This window comes from Panthera tigris, chromosome A2, assembly GCF_018350195.1.
Source record: "Panthera tigris isolate Pti1 chromosome A2, P.tigris_Pti1_mat1.1, whole genome shotgun sequence".
NCBI lineage: Eukaryota > Metazoa > Chordata > Mammalia > Carnivora > Felidae > Panthera > Panthera tigris.
Window position 1 is genome coordinate 81,937,091 of NC_056661.1, and position 17,390 is coordinate 81,954,480.

A 17,390-nucleotide genomic window follows, 5' to 3' on the forward strand; every position below is an offset into this window, starting at 1 on the left:
CTGAGATTTCTACAGTCGGTACGTTAATGAACTTTTGGAATACAGCCCACTCATATTTGGGGATTCAATCTTTACCCTCCAAATTCATATTAAGGTAGATTTGTAAGACTGCAAGCACTACGTTTATTGTGTTTAATGTAAAATAGGAGAATACATATTCTAAAAATTAAAAAAAACCCCATAGCTTCCTGGACTCTTTTCTCTTTTACTTTCTTAGAGTGTGTTCTCATTCAGCTCCAGAGAAACTTCCACTTTTATGATATTATTGTAAAGGTCTTACTATTTTACCTGAATATTTTATTGATGAGCCAGTGTTATCTTACCTCCTCGATGGATAATCAAAGAAGTCTCGCTTCCAATGGGACAGTCCTTAAGTATATCCACTACTTCTGTATGGCTCAGGTTCTGTACATTCTGCTGGTTGATCTCAACAATGAGGTCGCCTTCACACAGGCCAGGGCATCCCTGAATGTCAAGTATTTGTTTCACCCGCTGTCCTGTAGGACTATCGGCAATAGTGAAGCCAAAGCCCTGGGCACCTTTCACAATGGTTAAGGTCATAAGTTCAGCTTGGGTGGCCCCAGATGAAGCCATAGACACATTGTCATCATGGACGGGTGGTGGATACGTGCCATCTAGTTGACCATCCGCTGGCATTGAGTGCAAAGAATGAGGTGGCCGATCTGTTATATCTGGAACTGACTGTGAGGTCCGAGAAATGTATTCCAAATATGTTTCATAGTTATGTCTTCCGTTGACCATCACTGGAGGTGGCCTCTCCATTATTGCAAGGGGTGGCACCATGCTGTTAGCAGGATCTTCAGGATCAAAGGGCAAAGGGTAGCCACGACACAACACCAGGTTGACACTTTGACCGATAGGAACAGACTGGAAAAGTTTGACTACATCTGCATGAGTGTGTCCAAGGACACAAACTTCATTAATATAGACAATGACATCACCTGCAAGGAAAAAAGAAAGAGATTGACAACATGAGGTAAGTTCAATGTTCAATTAAAGTTGACATAGAGAAATGGAATTATTTATGAGACTAGTAAAAGAGGCACTGTGTTTCTCAGTAAGCAGTGAGAAAATCAATTAGAATAATATTTAAATTCACCGTAGGTGACTCAAGGTTACAACAGGTCTGCCAACAAATACAATGATCAAATGACGAAAAAAAATCCTATTTGGTTATTCTTGGAGTTCAGAAACAGCTTTGTATTCAGAAAGAAAGGCTCAGGAAGAAAAGTTTAGATGAATTTGTGCCTTGAGGAAGCACACATTCTGTGCTTCTTTTCCATCATTTCCATCTTCAGTGCAATTCAGTTAATAGAATTTTCAAACTACTGAGAAGTGGTAGTTGTAAGTTTTGGATGAAAAAGAAAGCCCCAGTATATATAGAGATAGAGACAGAGACAGAGACAGAGACAGAGACAGAGATAGAGATAGAGATAGAGATAGACATATAACTTGTCTCAGTCAACTATTTTTCTTTTTTGTGAAAGAGGAAAATATTTTGCCCACTTACTTTCTCCATCTACAGCAAGATGTAATTACAAAGGTTCATGTATACAAGCAAGGTCAAGAACACAGGTTTTGGGACCAGGGATCTGGGTCCGTATCCTGGCTCTAGCTACTTAGCTGATATGTGATATTGGGCAAGGGACTTGCCTGCTTTGAACCACAGTTCTGCGTTTGTAAAGTTGTTGTGAGGAGAAAATAAGATAATGCAGGAAAAGTGCTTGGCATAGTGCCTGACACATGGTGAGTGCCCAAAAATGTGGACCACTATTAATATCACTGTTGCTAAAAAAGGATGGAGGGGATTGGGGACCCTGGCTTTCAAACAGGAGGCTGCCACAGGCTCATCCTTTGATGTTAGATTAATTATATTTCTGTAGATCATTTTTTTAAAAGGCATTTGTCCTCTCTCCCCAGTGAACTATAATAGAGTTACAAAAGTCCACTGGTTAGAAGTTAACTTTATGATATTCAAATGCCCTAAATGTTAATTATTCATTATAATGAACTCACTATTCACTATAATGAATAACTCTGGAAAACAATATTTCCTCCTTAAAATGCAGAAAAACATGCTTGTTTGAGATAACTGTTTAAATTTTCAATTATGTATGAATAACAGTTTTATATTTAGACAACTGTTCTATTATGGATTGATATTTTTATCCTTAAAAACCATAATATTTGAGAATTGAACTTGCAAACTGAGATTATGCCTGACTATGCTGAGGAGTATATGAGGGATAAAAAGACATGTTTTCATGGACTGTCAAATGAGTAACTCAGCAGACATTAATTTATCAGGATAATTCTGAAAGGGATAGTGTAAATGGCTAAGGATTTCATTCTGAGATATTCTTGCCCATCAAAATTACAAACATCAAAAATGAAAAACACAGAGTTGAGTTTTCAGAGTTAAATACTTTTCTAGATTTTTTTAGTATCTGATATAAAATTACTCCACTAGGGGCGCCTGGGTGGCGCAGTCGGTTAAGCGTCCGACTTCAGCCAGGTCACGATCTCGCACTCTGTGAGTTCGAGCCCCGCGTCAGGCTCTGGGCTGATGGCTCCGAGCCTGGAGCCTGCTTCCGATTCTGTGTCTCCCTCTCTCTCTGCCCCTCCCCCGTTCATGCTCTGTCTCTCTCTGTCCCAAAAATAAATAAAAAACGTTGAAAAAAAATTAAAAAAAAAAAATAAAATTACTCCACTATATGCATTCTCAAATAAATAATTCTATGAATAAAACATTCCTGAGTAAAATACTAACAGCAACATAGACTCAGTTAACACTCCCTCTTCCCGAATGCTAGAGAACTGTGTGAAAGTGCTAAAGATATAAAGACAGAAAAGCCATTTTCTGGGGATCCAGGTTAGGTGTGATTCTAGAAAATGTCACAGACTCTGTGACTGGTGAGATGGAACTTCACTCTTCAAATTATGTCTATCAGAAAGGGTGTTGGTAATGGCTGGGATTTTGGAGCATGATACAGGGCTGAGTTGGGATGATCCTCCTCCCCCTGCTGCTATGACTCCTCATTAGACCAGGGTGGCCGGGGACCCTGTGACATCATTTTCAACTGGCCTGGTCATCCCAGAGTCCCAGAGAGGTGTCTAATCCAGACAAACTTTTTTTCTTCTCTTTCCTGCCTCTTTGATTTTTAAGTTTTGATAATCTATTTTACACATTAGAAGGTTGAAAGAATAATAACTACCTGTGTACCACCATCCAACTTAATGAAGACAGCACTGCACATATTAGTTATGGCCCTCCAGGTAGCACCCCCCTCCCACTTGTATTCACTTCTTGCCCTTTCCAAAGGTAGTCACTGTCCTGCTTTATTCACATGTACTTTATGCTTTTATGACATATCCAGGTACCTGTAAATAATATTCCTAAATAATATTTAATCCCTAAATAATAATATACCCCCAAATATGGCTTTTCACATTCTAAAAATCATTGGAAATGGAATACATATTAATCTTCTATAATTTCCTTCCAAATGTATTTCTGATGTTTATCTATTTAATACCTTTACCTCTAGTTCATTACTCTTCATTGCAATAGAGGATTGGATGGCTATATCACTCTTTTATTAACATTTATCCATTTTTCTGTTAATGGATGCTGGGGTTTTTGTGAATTTTTGGCTATTTAAGATAATTCTGCTAATAATCTCTTTCCATGGCCCTTGTGAATATAGAGTTTTTCTGAGATATGGACCTTGCCACAGAATTGCTGGGCATAGACCACATGCTTTTTCAACTTCGTTACACAATGGCAAATGGCTCGCAAAATAGGTCAAATAGCTGCACACTCCCATTTTTAGTATATCAAAATTTTCATTGCTCCCTATCTGATGCAATACTTGGCATTCTCAGGCTTAACTTTCATTGATCTAATGGGTGTGATCATGGTTTTAATTTGCATTTCCCAGACTGCTAGTAAGGGTGAGAATTTTTTATATGTTTATTGGCCATTTGGGTTTCCTCTTTAGTACATATCATTTCCTCATTTTTTTCCTATTTGGTTAGTCTTTTACATTTTTTTGTTTTAACACATTGACCGCTCTTCTGCCCATCTCCATTCTGGATCCAGTGTTTTCGGTAGGTTTGGGGGGCTGCACGGTATAGATGACATTATATGGGGTAGGGTGTCAGAAGACTTTGGTCTGATTTCCAGCTCCCTCACTTAAAATTAGCTGTGTGACTTCCAAAACCAACTTAAATCCTCTGTGACTCAGATTCTTCACAAGTAATGAGGAATAAGAGTAATAGCAACTTCTTGTTCTATGGGAAATAACAAATGAGATCATGCAGGTGACAGGGTTTGTAAGTTGTTATGCAAAGGATGATTGCCATTCCAGTAATTATTATCTGTCCTTGGTTACATCCTTCTCTAAAATCAGGACAGTCCCACCAAGATATTCCCACCATAGTCATAATCAAGACTGAGTATGAGTTTCTGAGTAGGCAGATCAAAGGTAGGAAGGTAACAAATGCCTCTAAGGCTTTCCCTAACTTTAATCACTGTTAACAACTCCCCAGCCCCCCAGCATGCTGTGCCAGAAATTCATAGGAGGAAAGAACTAAACTCTGACGGTTCCCTGCCAGGTCTAGAGAGTAGTTATTTGAATTATAGTGATTAATGTTATCTATTTTTGAGTTTTAATGTGATCTTGCTATTTAGAAGCAGAATAAGAACTATTTGTGGTTCTTGGTAAGACTGCCTTTTAAAATTTATGGATCTTTTCCGCTCAGAGCAATTTTTCAAGTCATCAAGCAAGCAGTGATAAAGTGATATCTTTACGGCGCTACACAGAAGCTTTCTGAATGTAAAAGATGAGAGGTCAGTTATCACAGGATAAAACTAACAACTTGACAGTACTCAGCTGCTCACTTTAAAAAAATGTACATAGATGCCTAGACATTGTGTCATGCCAAAATTGTTGTAGATGGATTTGTAAGCAAACATTTGCCTGTTCAGATAGAACTAATTGGGTAGGATATTTATAGACTTGCTGTATGAATGTCATTTACATGTTGTGAAATGAAAATATGAGCCACCTGGTATATGCCATCCGATGGTGCCATGCCAAATCCTGGGATAGACTGGGCTTCAGAGCACAGAAAGAGACGTCATTAGGAAAATTGGCTCTAGCTCAAGCCCCGTTGGCCTATTTAAGAGGGAGAATTGGAAAAGAGTCGCTTGATTTCTCCCTCTCTCAATTCATTCTTTTATAAAATGGGAATCAAAATATCTCCTCCATTTCCTTTTTGCCATGGCTACTGTGAGAATGAGATCACCCTTGTGAAAACACTTTTAATTTTACCAAAAAAAGGTTCTTCACAAAAATAAAATGATGCATTTCTTTTGGCAGCCAAGCATGCATTTTCATTGCCATGTTGCCTGCAATGTTACGTTGTTTCTTATATGGCCATTTACTTTAGGCCCTATTGAGGCCAGAGGTCTTAGGGCTACTGACCTGGGGCCTATGGGTCAAATTTGATGTGACTGATGAGTTTGGTGTCCCAAATAGGGCTGGTCTCATAAAGACCTGATTCTCAGTTATGAGATTTCAAAGTACAAGTGAAGGAGAATCAGGCTGATGAAGCAGAAGTTTAAAATTGCTGGCCTGTATAAGAATATGTTCCAAGATAACTGGTCTCTCTCTTAGTCATGGAAACCAAAATACAATATTGGATATCTCTTGGGTTCTTCATCATTTTGGATAAAATAGGGCACTTTTCATAGAGCATTGCTTAAAATGGAATTATTTTTGTACCTCTTTCTTCTGCTCCCACATTCGTTGAGTCACTGTAGTATGCCGAAACTTCCTTTTTAGCCTCTGTCACTTACCACCTGCTGTCTACCTTCCTTAACCACCATCTTGGACCAGACCAGACTAACTTACTTCACATTCCATTCACATCCTGTAGTCGTGGAAGTTCAAAATACTCAATCTTTAAACGTGTTGGTTAACACTCTTGACCAGTAGGCTTTCCAATTTATTTTTGTTTTCACTACCCTATAAACTTCCATTCTGTGATGCTGGTGTCTTTGCTGCCTACAATCTACAACTTGCTCTATGCCTTTTAGTTGAAGTCTGCTATTCCTCTACCCTCAGGGGCACTTCCTTTCTGTGTGTAACTCCATCTCATCTGATTCATTCCTTCCTCACCTCTTCAAAAATATCTTTCATTATTTTGCTCCGATTGTTACTATCTCATGTTACAATTTCATCTCTTGACTTTATTCTTCTGTGGGAGTTTTCTACCTGTTCTACGTTTCCCCCCACAAAATAAATAGAGTAATATTACTATGTTGAGAACTCTTTAGGTATTTAGGATAAATTCCTATTGAATAAAGGATAGAAAGGTTTAGTCAGAGGAAAACTGGAGTAGGTTTATTTGCTAACTTTGGAGCCTTCATTGTTTCTAACTTCTGTTTTTCCCAAGTCATCTAAATTTTTGCTGAAAGACAATTCTCACCCACTACTCCCATCCCACCAATTACATGAATTCTGTATTGAAAACTTATTATTTTTTTGAGGTTCCTCTCCAGCTAATAAGATTTAACTGGACTTCCTTTTCTGAATCTTGTGTGTTTGTGTTTTTTATAATAAAAATATATAATTTTACTGTAAGAGGAAATTTTATTATAATATTGAAATTCATTTTCATTCTATTCTACAACCCTCCAAAACATAATACATTCTGAAATGTACTTTTGAGGGTGTGATACTCAACACTTCAATTAAATTGTAAATACTCGCCCTTGATATTGTTTATTCTCCCAAATGAAGCATTGTGGTATGTCAGATGGGCAAACGGAATTGAAGCTGGGTCTCCTTGGGTCACTCTTTGAGCAAGTCATTCAACATCTGTTTCCTCATCTATGAAATGGAGATAATGACAGCTGTTCTACCCTACCCTACAGAAAAGAGATGTCTGTGAAAATGTCCTATAAATGGTACAGAACTATTATGATGTTACATATATAAATACATATGTTAAACTTTTAAACAAATAACTGATAACGAGTGGAAAATAAAAACATCTTAAGGATGAGAATAATACAATAGTTCGAATCTTTAAAAGGAACCTGCTGAGGGGGGACTGGGTGGCTTAGTCGGTTGGGCATCCGACTTTGCTCAGGTCATGATCTCGCGGTCCGTGAGTTCCAGTCCCTCATCGGGCTCTGTGCTGACAGCTCAGGGCCTGGAGCCTGCTTCGGATTCTGTGTCTCCCTCTCTCTCTGCCCTTCCCCTGCTCATGCTCTCTCTCTCTCAAAAATAAATAAATGTTAAAAAATTTTAAAAGGAACCTGCTGAATTTTATTAAAGTATTTGATAGTTTTTTTGCAGAAATTTGAGAGGACAGATATGTTCATCCATGTGACTGAATACACCATTTCCCATCAAGGAAGACCAGTGACTCATGAAAGTATCCTTGGATTCCTCATTCTTTTCTGGAATATAAATACAATGTGCTGCGGGTGTAGGGATCAGATAGTCTGAACTGTGTGGCAGTGGTGAGAGGTGAGGTGGTAGGTGCAACTTACTACATCCACATGTGTCGGTCTTGGCATAGTCTTAGTAATGTCACAAAGTGAGAAACATCTAGAGAGAAATACCCAAGGAAATAAATGGGCCTTTGTCTTATTTTCTCAGGTTCCTTGATGAATCTGTTATAGGGTTCTATGTCTCTTATTGCCCCAAAGTTTTTCCTTATACCTAAATCTCTCTCTCTCTCTCTCTTTTTTTTTTTTTTGCTTAAAATAAAGACTATTTCCCAGATTTCTGTTGTCATAAGGCAGAAACACCATTCTCTTGGAATAATTTAAAGCAGTTTCTAAAATTCCCAAATGGTCTCTTTAGAGTGATAGTTATAAAAATAGCCATTAATTGGAGGAGATCCCACCTTGGAAATTCTGAACCTTCCATGCTTCTATTGACTTTAAACATCTGTCTTGTAGATAGCATTACTGCAGGAATCCTCCCATTATGCAGAAATGCAAAACAGAAATATTTAGGTTATGAAGGTATGAGAGTCAGTACAAAATGCCTTCATCAGAAAAGGATAGTTTATTAAATCTGTATGCTACATTTTAAATCACATTGTGAATGAAAATGAGGTGAATTTAGCTATAGCACTAACATAAGTCTCCAATAATGAATGTATGAATGTATGTATGTCTGTATGTATGTATGTATTTATGTTTTACATTATAAAACCAAGTGTGGCATATGGAGAGAGCACTGACTTAGGAATCAGGAGATTTATGTTCTTATGCCAGTGATGTTAATAATTAGTGGTGTCAGCACATTTCCGGGTCTTAGCCCTCATTTATTCATTAATTTGTTCAGCAAATATTTACTATACTCAACGACTACTATGACTCAGGCACCATGTTATTAAAGGGGAGACTGAACCAGATGATCTCTAAGGTATTTTCTTCATTCTGGAATTCTAAGACACAGGGTCTGGATCTCCCTCTTAGCTAAGTCTGCAGTTGGTTCCTTTCTTTGTTTTCCTACTTCCACCACCTGAGGTCAGGGCTTACCATCTCTTGAATGAACTTCTGCAACAGTCTCTTGGCTGGTCTTCCTGATGTCAGCAGGAAAGACAAGAGAAGGAGGAGAGGGAAGCCTAGCATATGCATAATTCAGTGAACCTGTGGGATTACGGAGTTCCCTAATCCCACCCTGTACAGATTTCTAGGAGTACAGGGGATTCCTAATTAACTCCCCCTTCTGGTCAGTATTGGCTCAGGAACCAAGAGAATGTGAATATTCTGCAGGTCAAGGACACTAGTGTCAGTGGCTGCAAAGCTCAGCTCCTCCTCTATACTTTATTCTCTGATGTTTTTTCTATTTCACGTCCTTCAGTGCCTGTTCACAGGAAGATAATAGAGTCCAAATTCTGTAGCATAGCATATAAGGATCTTATACGTTTTCACCATCTCCTGTCTCTTCCCAACCTATACTGTGTTTCACTTGCCCAAGCTCACAGCCATGCCCCTATACATCCTCTGTTCTTTCCAGCCTCCTGCTTCTCTCCATGCCTTGTCCCCACTAACAAATTCCTAATCACCCTTTGAGGACAGCTTCACCTTTTTGACCATCTTTCTGGCCACCTCCTATTGTGTTGGCTGTTAATTACTTCTCCCTGTGTGGCATTCCTCCTGACAGCTTAGTTCTTCAATCCATTTTAACCACATTAACAGCGCCACGAATTTCTCTGACCATAGTGACTACCATTTTAATACATATAATATTTATCTGGCACTTACAAACCCCACCTTACCCAATTCTTCCATAATCTGTATAAAATAGGCATTGTGACCTATACTTTCTTTATACATATGAAAACTGAGCTGAGAAGTTACATAACTTCTCTAAAGTCACACTAATAATTAGGTGAGATTTAGACATTGAATTCAAGACTTCCACACAAATGTTAAGAATTTCAAATCATCTGGGACAAGTGTTGACTCAGGCATTCTTTTGTGTACCTCAAATCATATCAGTAGGAACACTGGGTAAAATATCTTTAATTCCTGAATATGAAAATTGAGAAATGAACTGCAATATTCTTTTAATTAGTTAAGTTAATGGAGGAAAGCGGTGAAGCAAATAATTGCAAACAGGGGAATCTATCGCAATCGCTCAGTCAGCTTCCTGTGGTCCCTTCAAAAAAGCTGCCTGGAAGAAGGCTTTGAGGATGCTGAGGCCGAGGGGTGATAGGGCACTGAAACTCCCCAAACTCAGTAACCATCGTGAAACATAAGCTCTACTAGAAATTATTTCAATAGCTGTGTGACCTTGAGCAAGCAGTTTCACTTTCTTTTCTTTCCTTTTTTTTTAAGGTTTACTTATTCTTGAGAGAGAGAGACAGAGTGCGAGCCCAGAGGGGGCGGGGGAGGAAGGGGGCAGGGTTGGGGGAGGAAGGGGGCAGGGTTGGGGGAGGATGGGCACAGAGAGAGGGAGACACAGAATCTGAAGCAGGCTCCAGGCTCTGAACTGTCAGCACAGAGCCCGATGTGGAGCTCAAACTCACAAACCACAAGATCATGACCTGAGCTGAAGTCCGTCACTTAACCTACTGAGCTACCCAGGCGCCGGAGCAGTTTCACTTTCTGTAGTCTAGTTTCTGTTCATGTTAAATGTAAAAGTCAGAAAGCATCATGTCGAAGGTGCAGCCTGGGGATTATCTACATCTTGTGAGAATATGAAAAGCTCTCCTACTGCCCTCCCATAAGGCACTGGGAAACTTCTGTGGCACCATTAAACAGGTAAATGACAAGCTTCTGGGGGCCTACCCCAAGGTTCCAACAGCAGCCAGTGATTCCAACACTCTAACTATAGGCAGAAGGATACCAAGATGTTAGCATGGCCACTTATTTCTCAAAAGAATGAAAGACTTCTTAATCCACATTTTATAATGTCATCTGTGTGACCCGGTGCAGATGCCTAATTAAAAGCTTGGTTGAAAAAAAATTATGCCTAATCAGCACACATCCAACAATTATTCCCTGGCAGATGTGAATTAGTCCAGCGAGCTATTTACATTTCCTTTGTGTTTGGCATTGTGTGGTAAGATCTATTTAAATACTTGCATTTTACTTTGTTAGAGAGGAGAAAGAAAAGAGAAATTTAAAAGCATTGATTATTTGCTGATTTGGCAAAGATGAAACAACTCTTCAGATTAAAACTATAAGTAAAGGCACAAAAAGAAAGCACAAAAGACTGGTTTTTGCAAAGCTCCAAAGAGCAGAGGCTTTCTAAATAGCTTTCTCACTTTAATTCAGTAACATGAAATGGTCAATGAATCTGTCATTTCTCTAAAACAATGTAATGAATTTTAAACAAACACAAAAAAGACCAAGATGTTATCAGAGGAATCCTGTAAAATGAAAATTGGTTCTTGCATTGAAAGGGAACTTACGATTTCACTGAAGAAAATAAAAATGAAAGAATTTAAAAATCTATATTAAAACCTTGGCAAGATGAAAGTTTATGAAAGCAAGATAAAAATGAAGTTTCCTTGTCCTCTCCTGTGTGTTATAGATACAGATGAGGGCAGAGGCATCAAAGAAATATGCTCAATCAACACACAACCCTCCATGAAAACTCAAACTACAGAAGTACCTTGAAAAGAAGAGCAATTTTATATGAATGGCAAGCAACTCGCATGCTTACTTTCAAATAGCATTAACCATAGACCTCAAAGAGTATGGTTCTTTTTTACATAAGTGGCTCCTAGGGGCCAACATGGCATGATCATCACTACCTTCTGAACTTACTCCAACACAGTATCAAATGGCTGTAAAGCTTCCCCTGAACTGATGGGGGACAGCTGGCTGGGGGGAGCCAGGAACTGTTTGTGGACCTGTTTTCCAACAGTTTACTCAACCCACGATTGTGGATTGCAAGCCATTCTGACTGAGCAAGAAAAATGAACATCAAGGAGAGATGAAAAGGACCAGTGGATCCATTTCATTCAGACCACTGCCTCCTGCCCAACGGTTTCTAAGTGTTTGCTACCAACATGCACTTTTAAGAAAGGTAGAAGCAGTGTTTTTTTAGTTGGAGGAAAGTGGAATTTAGTTTTTGATACTGTGAAATTGGTACTAGAATAGGGGGGAATAACTATTTCAAGATGCCAGAGAACATTTTGCAAACTTGTTCCCTTGAATTACTTTTGGAAAAAAAAAAAAGACTATCTGTTCCTGTGTGAGCTGGGTACTGTCTTGAGCATCCAGACTGAAGATAGAGGATGTCAATTTTGGGGCTGCTCGGCCAAGGAACTCTCACCCCTAGATCTTTATCACCCTGTATGGTATTTCTGGAAAGTGCTCTGACTGGTGCTTCCACTGCAAGCCAATCAACAATCCCTAACTGATACTGTAACATTAGATTATGTTGATCTACTCCTTCACTCCCTTCACGTGAACAATTGCAGAGCCCCTGCTGCCTTGCTGAAATGAGGGCTGCCAGAATATTCCTCCCATATGGACTTCTGAACTGGTGCAGCATTAAGTTGCCGAGCTTCATAAAATGGCTGGCAGAAAGAACAAATGTGCCATGCTAAAAATGTGACTGTATATTGCATACACACGGGTCCAAGGCTTGGTGAGAGAGCCTTCTAACTTGTTAAGAGGAAAACAGACTTGGCAGATGTGAATCTTCACTGACAGACTCTGATCGTTCAAACTTGGACACTTTTATTTCCAATTTCAGTTTCTGAAAGAGCAATATTTTATACAAGTATCAAAAAGTCAGTCTGCTCATCGGGCCATATACACCAAAGACTGTCAATTGAAAACCCTCAAACACATGGAAAAGGGGAAGAAACATTTTTCTCTTGGCTGCACTAAAATTTTGGAATCCAGAGAAAGATGGTTACTATCTCTTTGATTTAGGAGAAGAGAAAGGGAAATCAATATGGTCTTTTATAATATCAGACATCCAAGACTTCCTCCATAAGGGTATGTACCTTCCCACGACCCCCTCTACGCCATACATTGTACACAGATTGTTTTGGGGATGAATAATGTCACTAGTCTATGAGTTTCAGGGAAATATGCAGCAATTTCCCTGCAGATAATGGAGATTATTCTATTCTCAGATGCAGCAGACAAATGCACAGAGAAAAACAATATAATCCCCTGCTGTTCCCAATGTTACAATTATTATACTAAAACTGATTGGAATAAGTTAGTGGAGAATCATCCTGGAAGATCTTAAACTGTCCCTCCTTCTATCACTCCCACTGAACATATATCTACATGAATAGATCCACGTGTCTATGTTATATCACTCATCACTCACTGAAGGGTTACAGTACATTTTGTATTCCAGCCAAATATAATTAACAATAAAGACAAAACAATGAAAATTTCTTGCTTTCTAAACCCAAATCTAGTAATAATTTTATAATTATACTATCAGCACTTTATATTTCAAGTTCTTGCAAACCAGACTAAAATGCAAGAGTCATAACCATATAGTCCCAGATTAATCAATCGAAAAGTAAAAGTTTTACATAGTCTCTTGATTTTTTTTTTTTTTTGGTTTAGATAATGCAAAAATAGTCCATTAAATCCTTTCTACTGAAAATATGCATGGTTGGAAGTCACAGAGCAATGACTAAATTGGCTAATAACAATAGCTACTATTTATGTGCTAAGAATAATAAAACCGTGTGCCCCAAATTCCACCAAGCACTTTAGAGACTTAGTCTCATTTAATCCTTGAAATAACCTGGTGGAGAATATACTAACTTTGTTTTGTAGAAGAAGTCGTCATAGCTTAGCAAAACTAAGTACCACAGTTGCAAAATATCAGAGCTGCCTCAGTCTCTATCATGTTTGGTGTTACTTTCAGGCCAGTGTGCTAACTATATGCATTCTCGGTTATATAAATTTATGAAATTTCAAGATTCATTTCATCGATTTATTTGGCATTTCTTAAGACTTAGACTACAAGTTAATCATTTGGAATTTTGTTTACCCAATTTCACATTTTGACTGCCTGAATTGAACACCTATTTTGGCATAATGTAAACATATGCGATATTTTATCATGACATACCAGTCCAGTTTTTATGCACAACTTGTAGCCTACACGAAAATCAAAATGATAGAATTATCTATATCTGAATGGGCTGACCAGGTGCCCAAGGGTAAAGGAAGTAAATCAAAACAAAATGTGGACAAAATGCCAAGCTACAAAAGAGCACCATTGGGAATACAACTTTGAGGTCATAAACATCTAATAAATACAGGAAAAAAAAAAAAGAACAAAAAATAGTATATGAGATGCTTAAGCTTTGAAAATCTGGCTGTCATAAATCCTAAAAGGCTGAACTACTAGGAACAGGACTATGTATTCCAATTAACTGAAATCAGGGTTGATAATTTGAATGGACCCAAGTATGGGAGGGGCAATTAGCTCATTAGCTAACCATAAAGCATCAGTTTCCTTAGGTCTAGAACACAGGGAACAGATATTTAGTTGTTATTTTTTTTGTACATTGTATTTTCAATTTTAGTTACACAGACATGCTAACTTTTCTACATAAACAATAATCAATGATGGCTGAAGGCATGTAATTGTAAACCATTTCCATTTTGACTTCTACTCAGGAAACTGACACAGAGAAAGCATGAAGTTACACTTGATATCCATAATTACTGGCTTATGGAAGCAAGAGATCTAAGGATTTAGTCAATGAATAATATAAAAATACAGTCAGGAGATCATAAATATTTATTACTACATCAAAAGTCTGCTAGTCAATCTTTCAATAATTCCTTCAGCATAAAATACTTGAGTCAGGATATTGGAAAAAATATTAATTAAAATTCAGACTTAGCTCTGAAAAGATGGGAAATAAGAACTATATAAAATATTTTCTGCTACAAACTGTTTTATCTAATTTTTGTCTTGGTTTTATTTTTCCCTATGGGTTTGATTGTAGGTTCTTAAGTTTATTCACCTATTAAATTTGCAATTATCATGTTAAGTCTGACAAGACATTTACCTGCTTTGTGAAGAAGGATTAAAGCTAAGAGGCAGAATTTTGTTTTTTGTAAAGGCAAATTGAATACAAAAATAAACTTCAGTACCTATTTTACTTAATTAAATGCTTTTCTTTGTTCAGCAAAAATGTTCTCATAAATTCTTTACTATTTTTTTTTAAGTCTGGAAAGATGCACTAACACTATTTTTAACTGTAACTTTACTAATTATGGTTGATTAAATCAGTATGTGAAGAACATAATTATAGTTATGACATATCTTGCATATTTTACATATACAAAATATCTTTATTTTTGATATCTTAAAAACTAGAGAAATGTTTAAAATGTTAGCTTTGTTATCTGTAAGAATCATTGGCATAAGTGAAAATTCATGGTAGGAGGAAGGTAAGTAATGATTTGTAAATTCTAGTAGATGGGGATGCTTGCAAACACAGAGGTGAGAGGCTACAGATAAAAGTTTTGGAGCCATGATCATAGGAACCTAGGTCCTAAGCTTTCACTTCTGATTTCTTTTGTTATTTCTCTATGGATTTTGTATTTAAAATGATTTCCAACCTCAATTCTTTAAAAATTTTTTTTTAATGTTTACTTATTTTTTGGGAGAGAGAGAGAGAGAGCGAGTGGGGAGGGGCAGAGAGAGAGGGAGACACAGAATCTGAAGCAGGCTCCAGGCTTTGAGCTTTCAGCACAGAACCCGATGTGGGCTCGAACCTGTGAACCATGAGATCATGACCTGTGCCAAAGTCACTGCTCAACTGACTGAGCCACTCAGGTGCCCAAATCTCAATTCTTTTATTCGGCAGCAATTAGTTAGTTCTTCTATTTTCAGTAACTTAACTATTAATTAGAGTTTTACATCAGCATGGGTTAACCAGTGTAACTCACATCAGGTTAATGTATTTTTAATCATAATACAATAATTTTGACATTTTAGTATGCATTCAATAAATATTTATGTGGTCCCTACTATGTGCTCTGAGAAGGGCCCAGCAGATACAAAGATGCATAAGACTTAGTCCCTAACCTTAAAATACTATTAACTGTAACTCAAAGTGGCAAGGAAAACTAGCATATAGTTACTACGGATAAATGCATGATTCTTTTTCAGTATTTCAGTGAAATTTTAAAAATAAGTGGTGCTTATTAATAAGCAGTGCTCACCAAGGTACCAAACAAAACAAAATTTAAAAAAATGAGAAAAATGCATATCCTTTCTCTTTGGAGTAATGTAGAAAACAGCTATCCTCATTTCTCATTTATCTAGTGGGCATCTAGTACAGCATCGACACAGAATAAGGGATCAAGGACATTTGCTGAAGGCAAAGATTTGTAGCCATGCAATATCTTAAACTATGAGCTATCCAAAGAAGAGCTATCTAAAAGTGCAGTGAATTTGGGAAACAGTGTTAGATGGGGAGGGGTACTTTCAGGGAAGTACCGACTGAGGAGGATGAAGATTGGGGTGGTGGTCAGTGACTGGGACAAGGAAAGACAAGGGAAGTGGTCTCATACTTATTAGTTGACTTTTGCTCTTTTACTTACTTAATACAGCATAAACCTTGCACAAAAATCACATTCTTTGGATTGATCATAGTTCTTCAGTTGTGGGATTATTTTCCTATGGATTCAAATTGCGCCCTCACACATCTCGGTTAAACACAAAGATACAGCTCAGGTCAGGATAATTTAGATTAGATACACCCAAAAAGTATTTGCCTAGGGGATGGTTACAGGCATCTCAAATAGATAAACTGGTTTGTAAGGCTTTGTGGGTAAATTGTGACAGACCATGCTGTATACTATGTGTGTATGTGTGCATATTTATATTTGAATTCTCTTATTCTCTCACTGTTTTAGACACAGTCTTAATTACCTGTTAAATGTTACACATTTATTGCATTGTGCAATCGAGACATTTATTTAATGTTGGGTTAACCTGGTTATTTTCCGATGAAAGATGAAAAATCATTGTTCCTGAGTTTTAGCATGAAGAAAAGGTTATATTTTTCATTAATTTCCCCTATTTATGGTCTGCTAACATGAATTAAATACAATAACTAGTCATTGGCTTTTAAAATATCACTTTAACTGAAGTCTTTTGGGTTACTCTGTTGAAACAGATTTATTGCTATTAGGTCTATTACAGATGCTATGAGCTATATATAGCAATAACCACTTTGGAAGAGACATGTATTCCATAGAAGACTCTGATCCATTATTTAATCAATTATGTCAGTAAAGCTCAACCTGGACCATGATTCTATAAAATAATTGCATAGCCATTCTTTCCCCTGCGAACAGGAGGGTATTGCTTTTATACAATTTAAAATATCCTGTCAGAGAAAATACAAAATTTAAAGTCATTTATTACAGACATGACATGCTAATGAGAACCTTTAAAAGCAGTGGTCAGGCAACTCAGCCACCATGCACTTCATAATTTATAGGTATATTTTATTTATTCAGGTTAATAAAGGATGTGTTTGACATATTATCAGACTGACCTTGTTTCTTGGCAAATACCGTCTTAAAGTCTCCAGAGCTAATTCCATTGCCAGACATTCCTTTCAAGGACGGCTTGTTATTATTCTCTTGGAAACAATTAACAGACTGTCGTGCAGAATAACATGTACTTTGTCCTGAAATTCTTTATTGAAAAAGGCCCCCCAAACAAAGTGGTTTCAAACTTTGACTCTTGAGACTCTTAATTTGAGAACTTTTTTCTGTACTTAAGTTTTAGAATATTCAAATATTGTGCTGACACATTGGGCTGAGCAAGCCATTTTAAAAGGAAATGTAGATCGTATCTTAAGTT

General features: G+C 37.4%; 1 protein-coding gene across 1 annotated transcript in view; it reads right to left on the reverse strand.

Annotated features, from left to right (window-relative positions):
- MAGI2 (membrane associated guanylate kinase, WW and PDZ domain containing 2) overlaps positions 1–17,390 on the reverse strand; it is a 1,321,708-nt gene that overhangs the window by 238,444 nt on the left and 1,065,874 nt on the right. Inside the window, exon 10 of the mRNA XM_042965265.1 lies at positions 324–962. Within this exon, the coding sequence (XP_042821199.1) occupies positions 324–962 (639 nt within the window). The remainder of the gene's footprint in view (positions 1–323; positions 963–17,390) is intronic.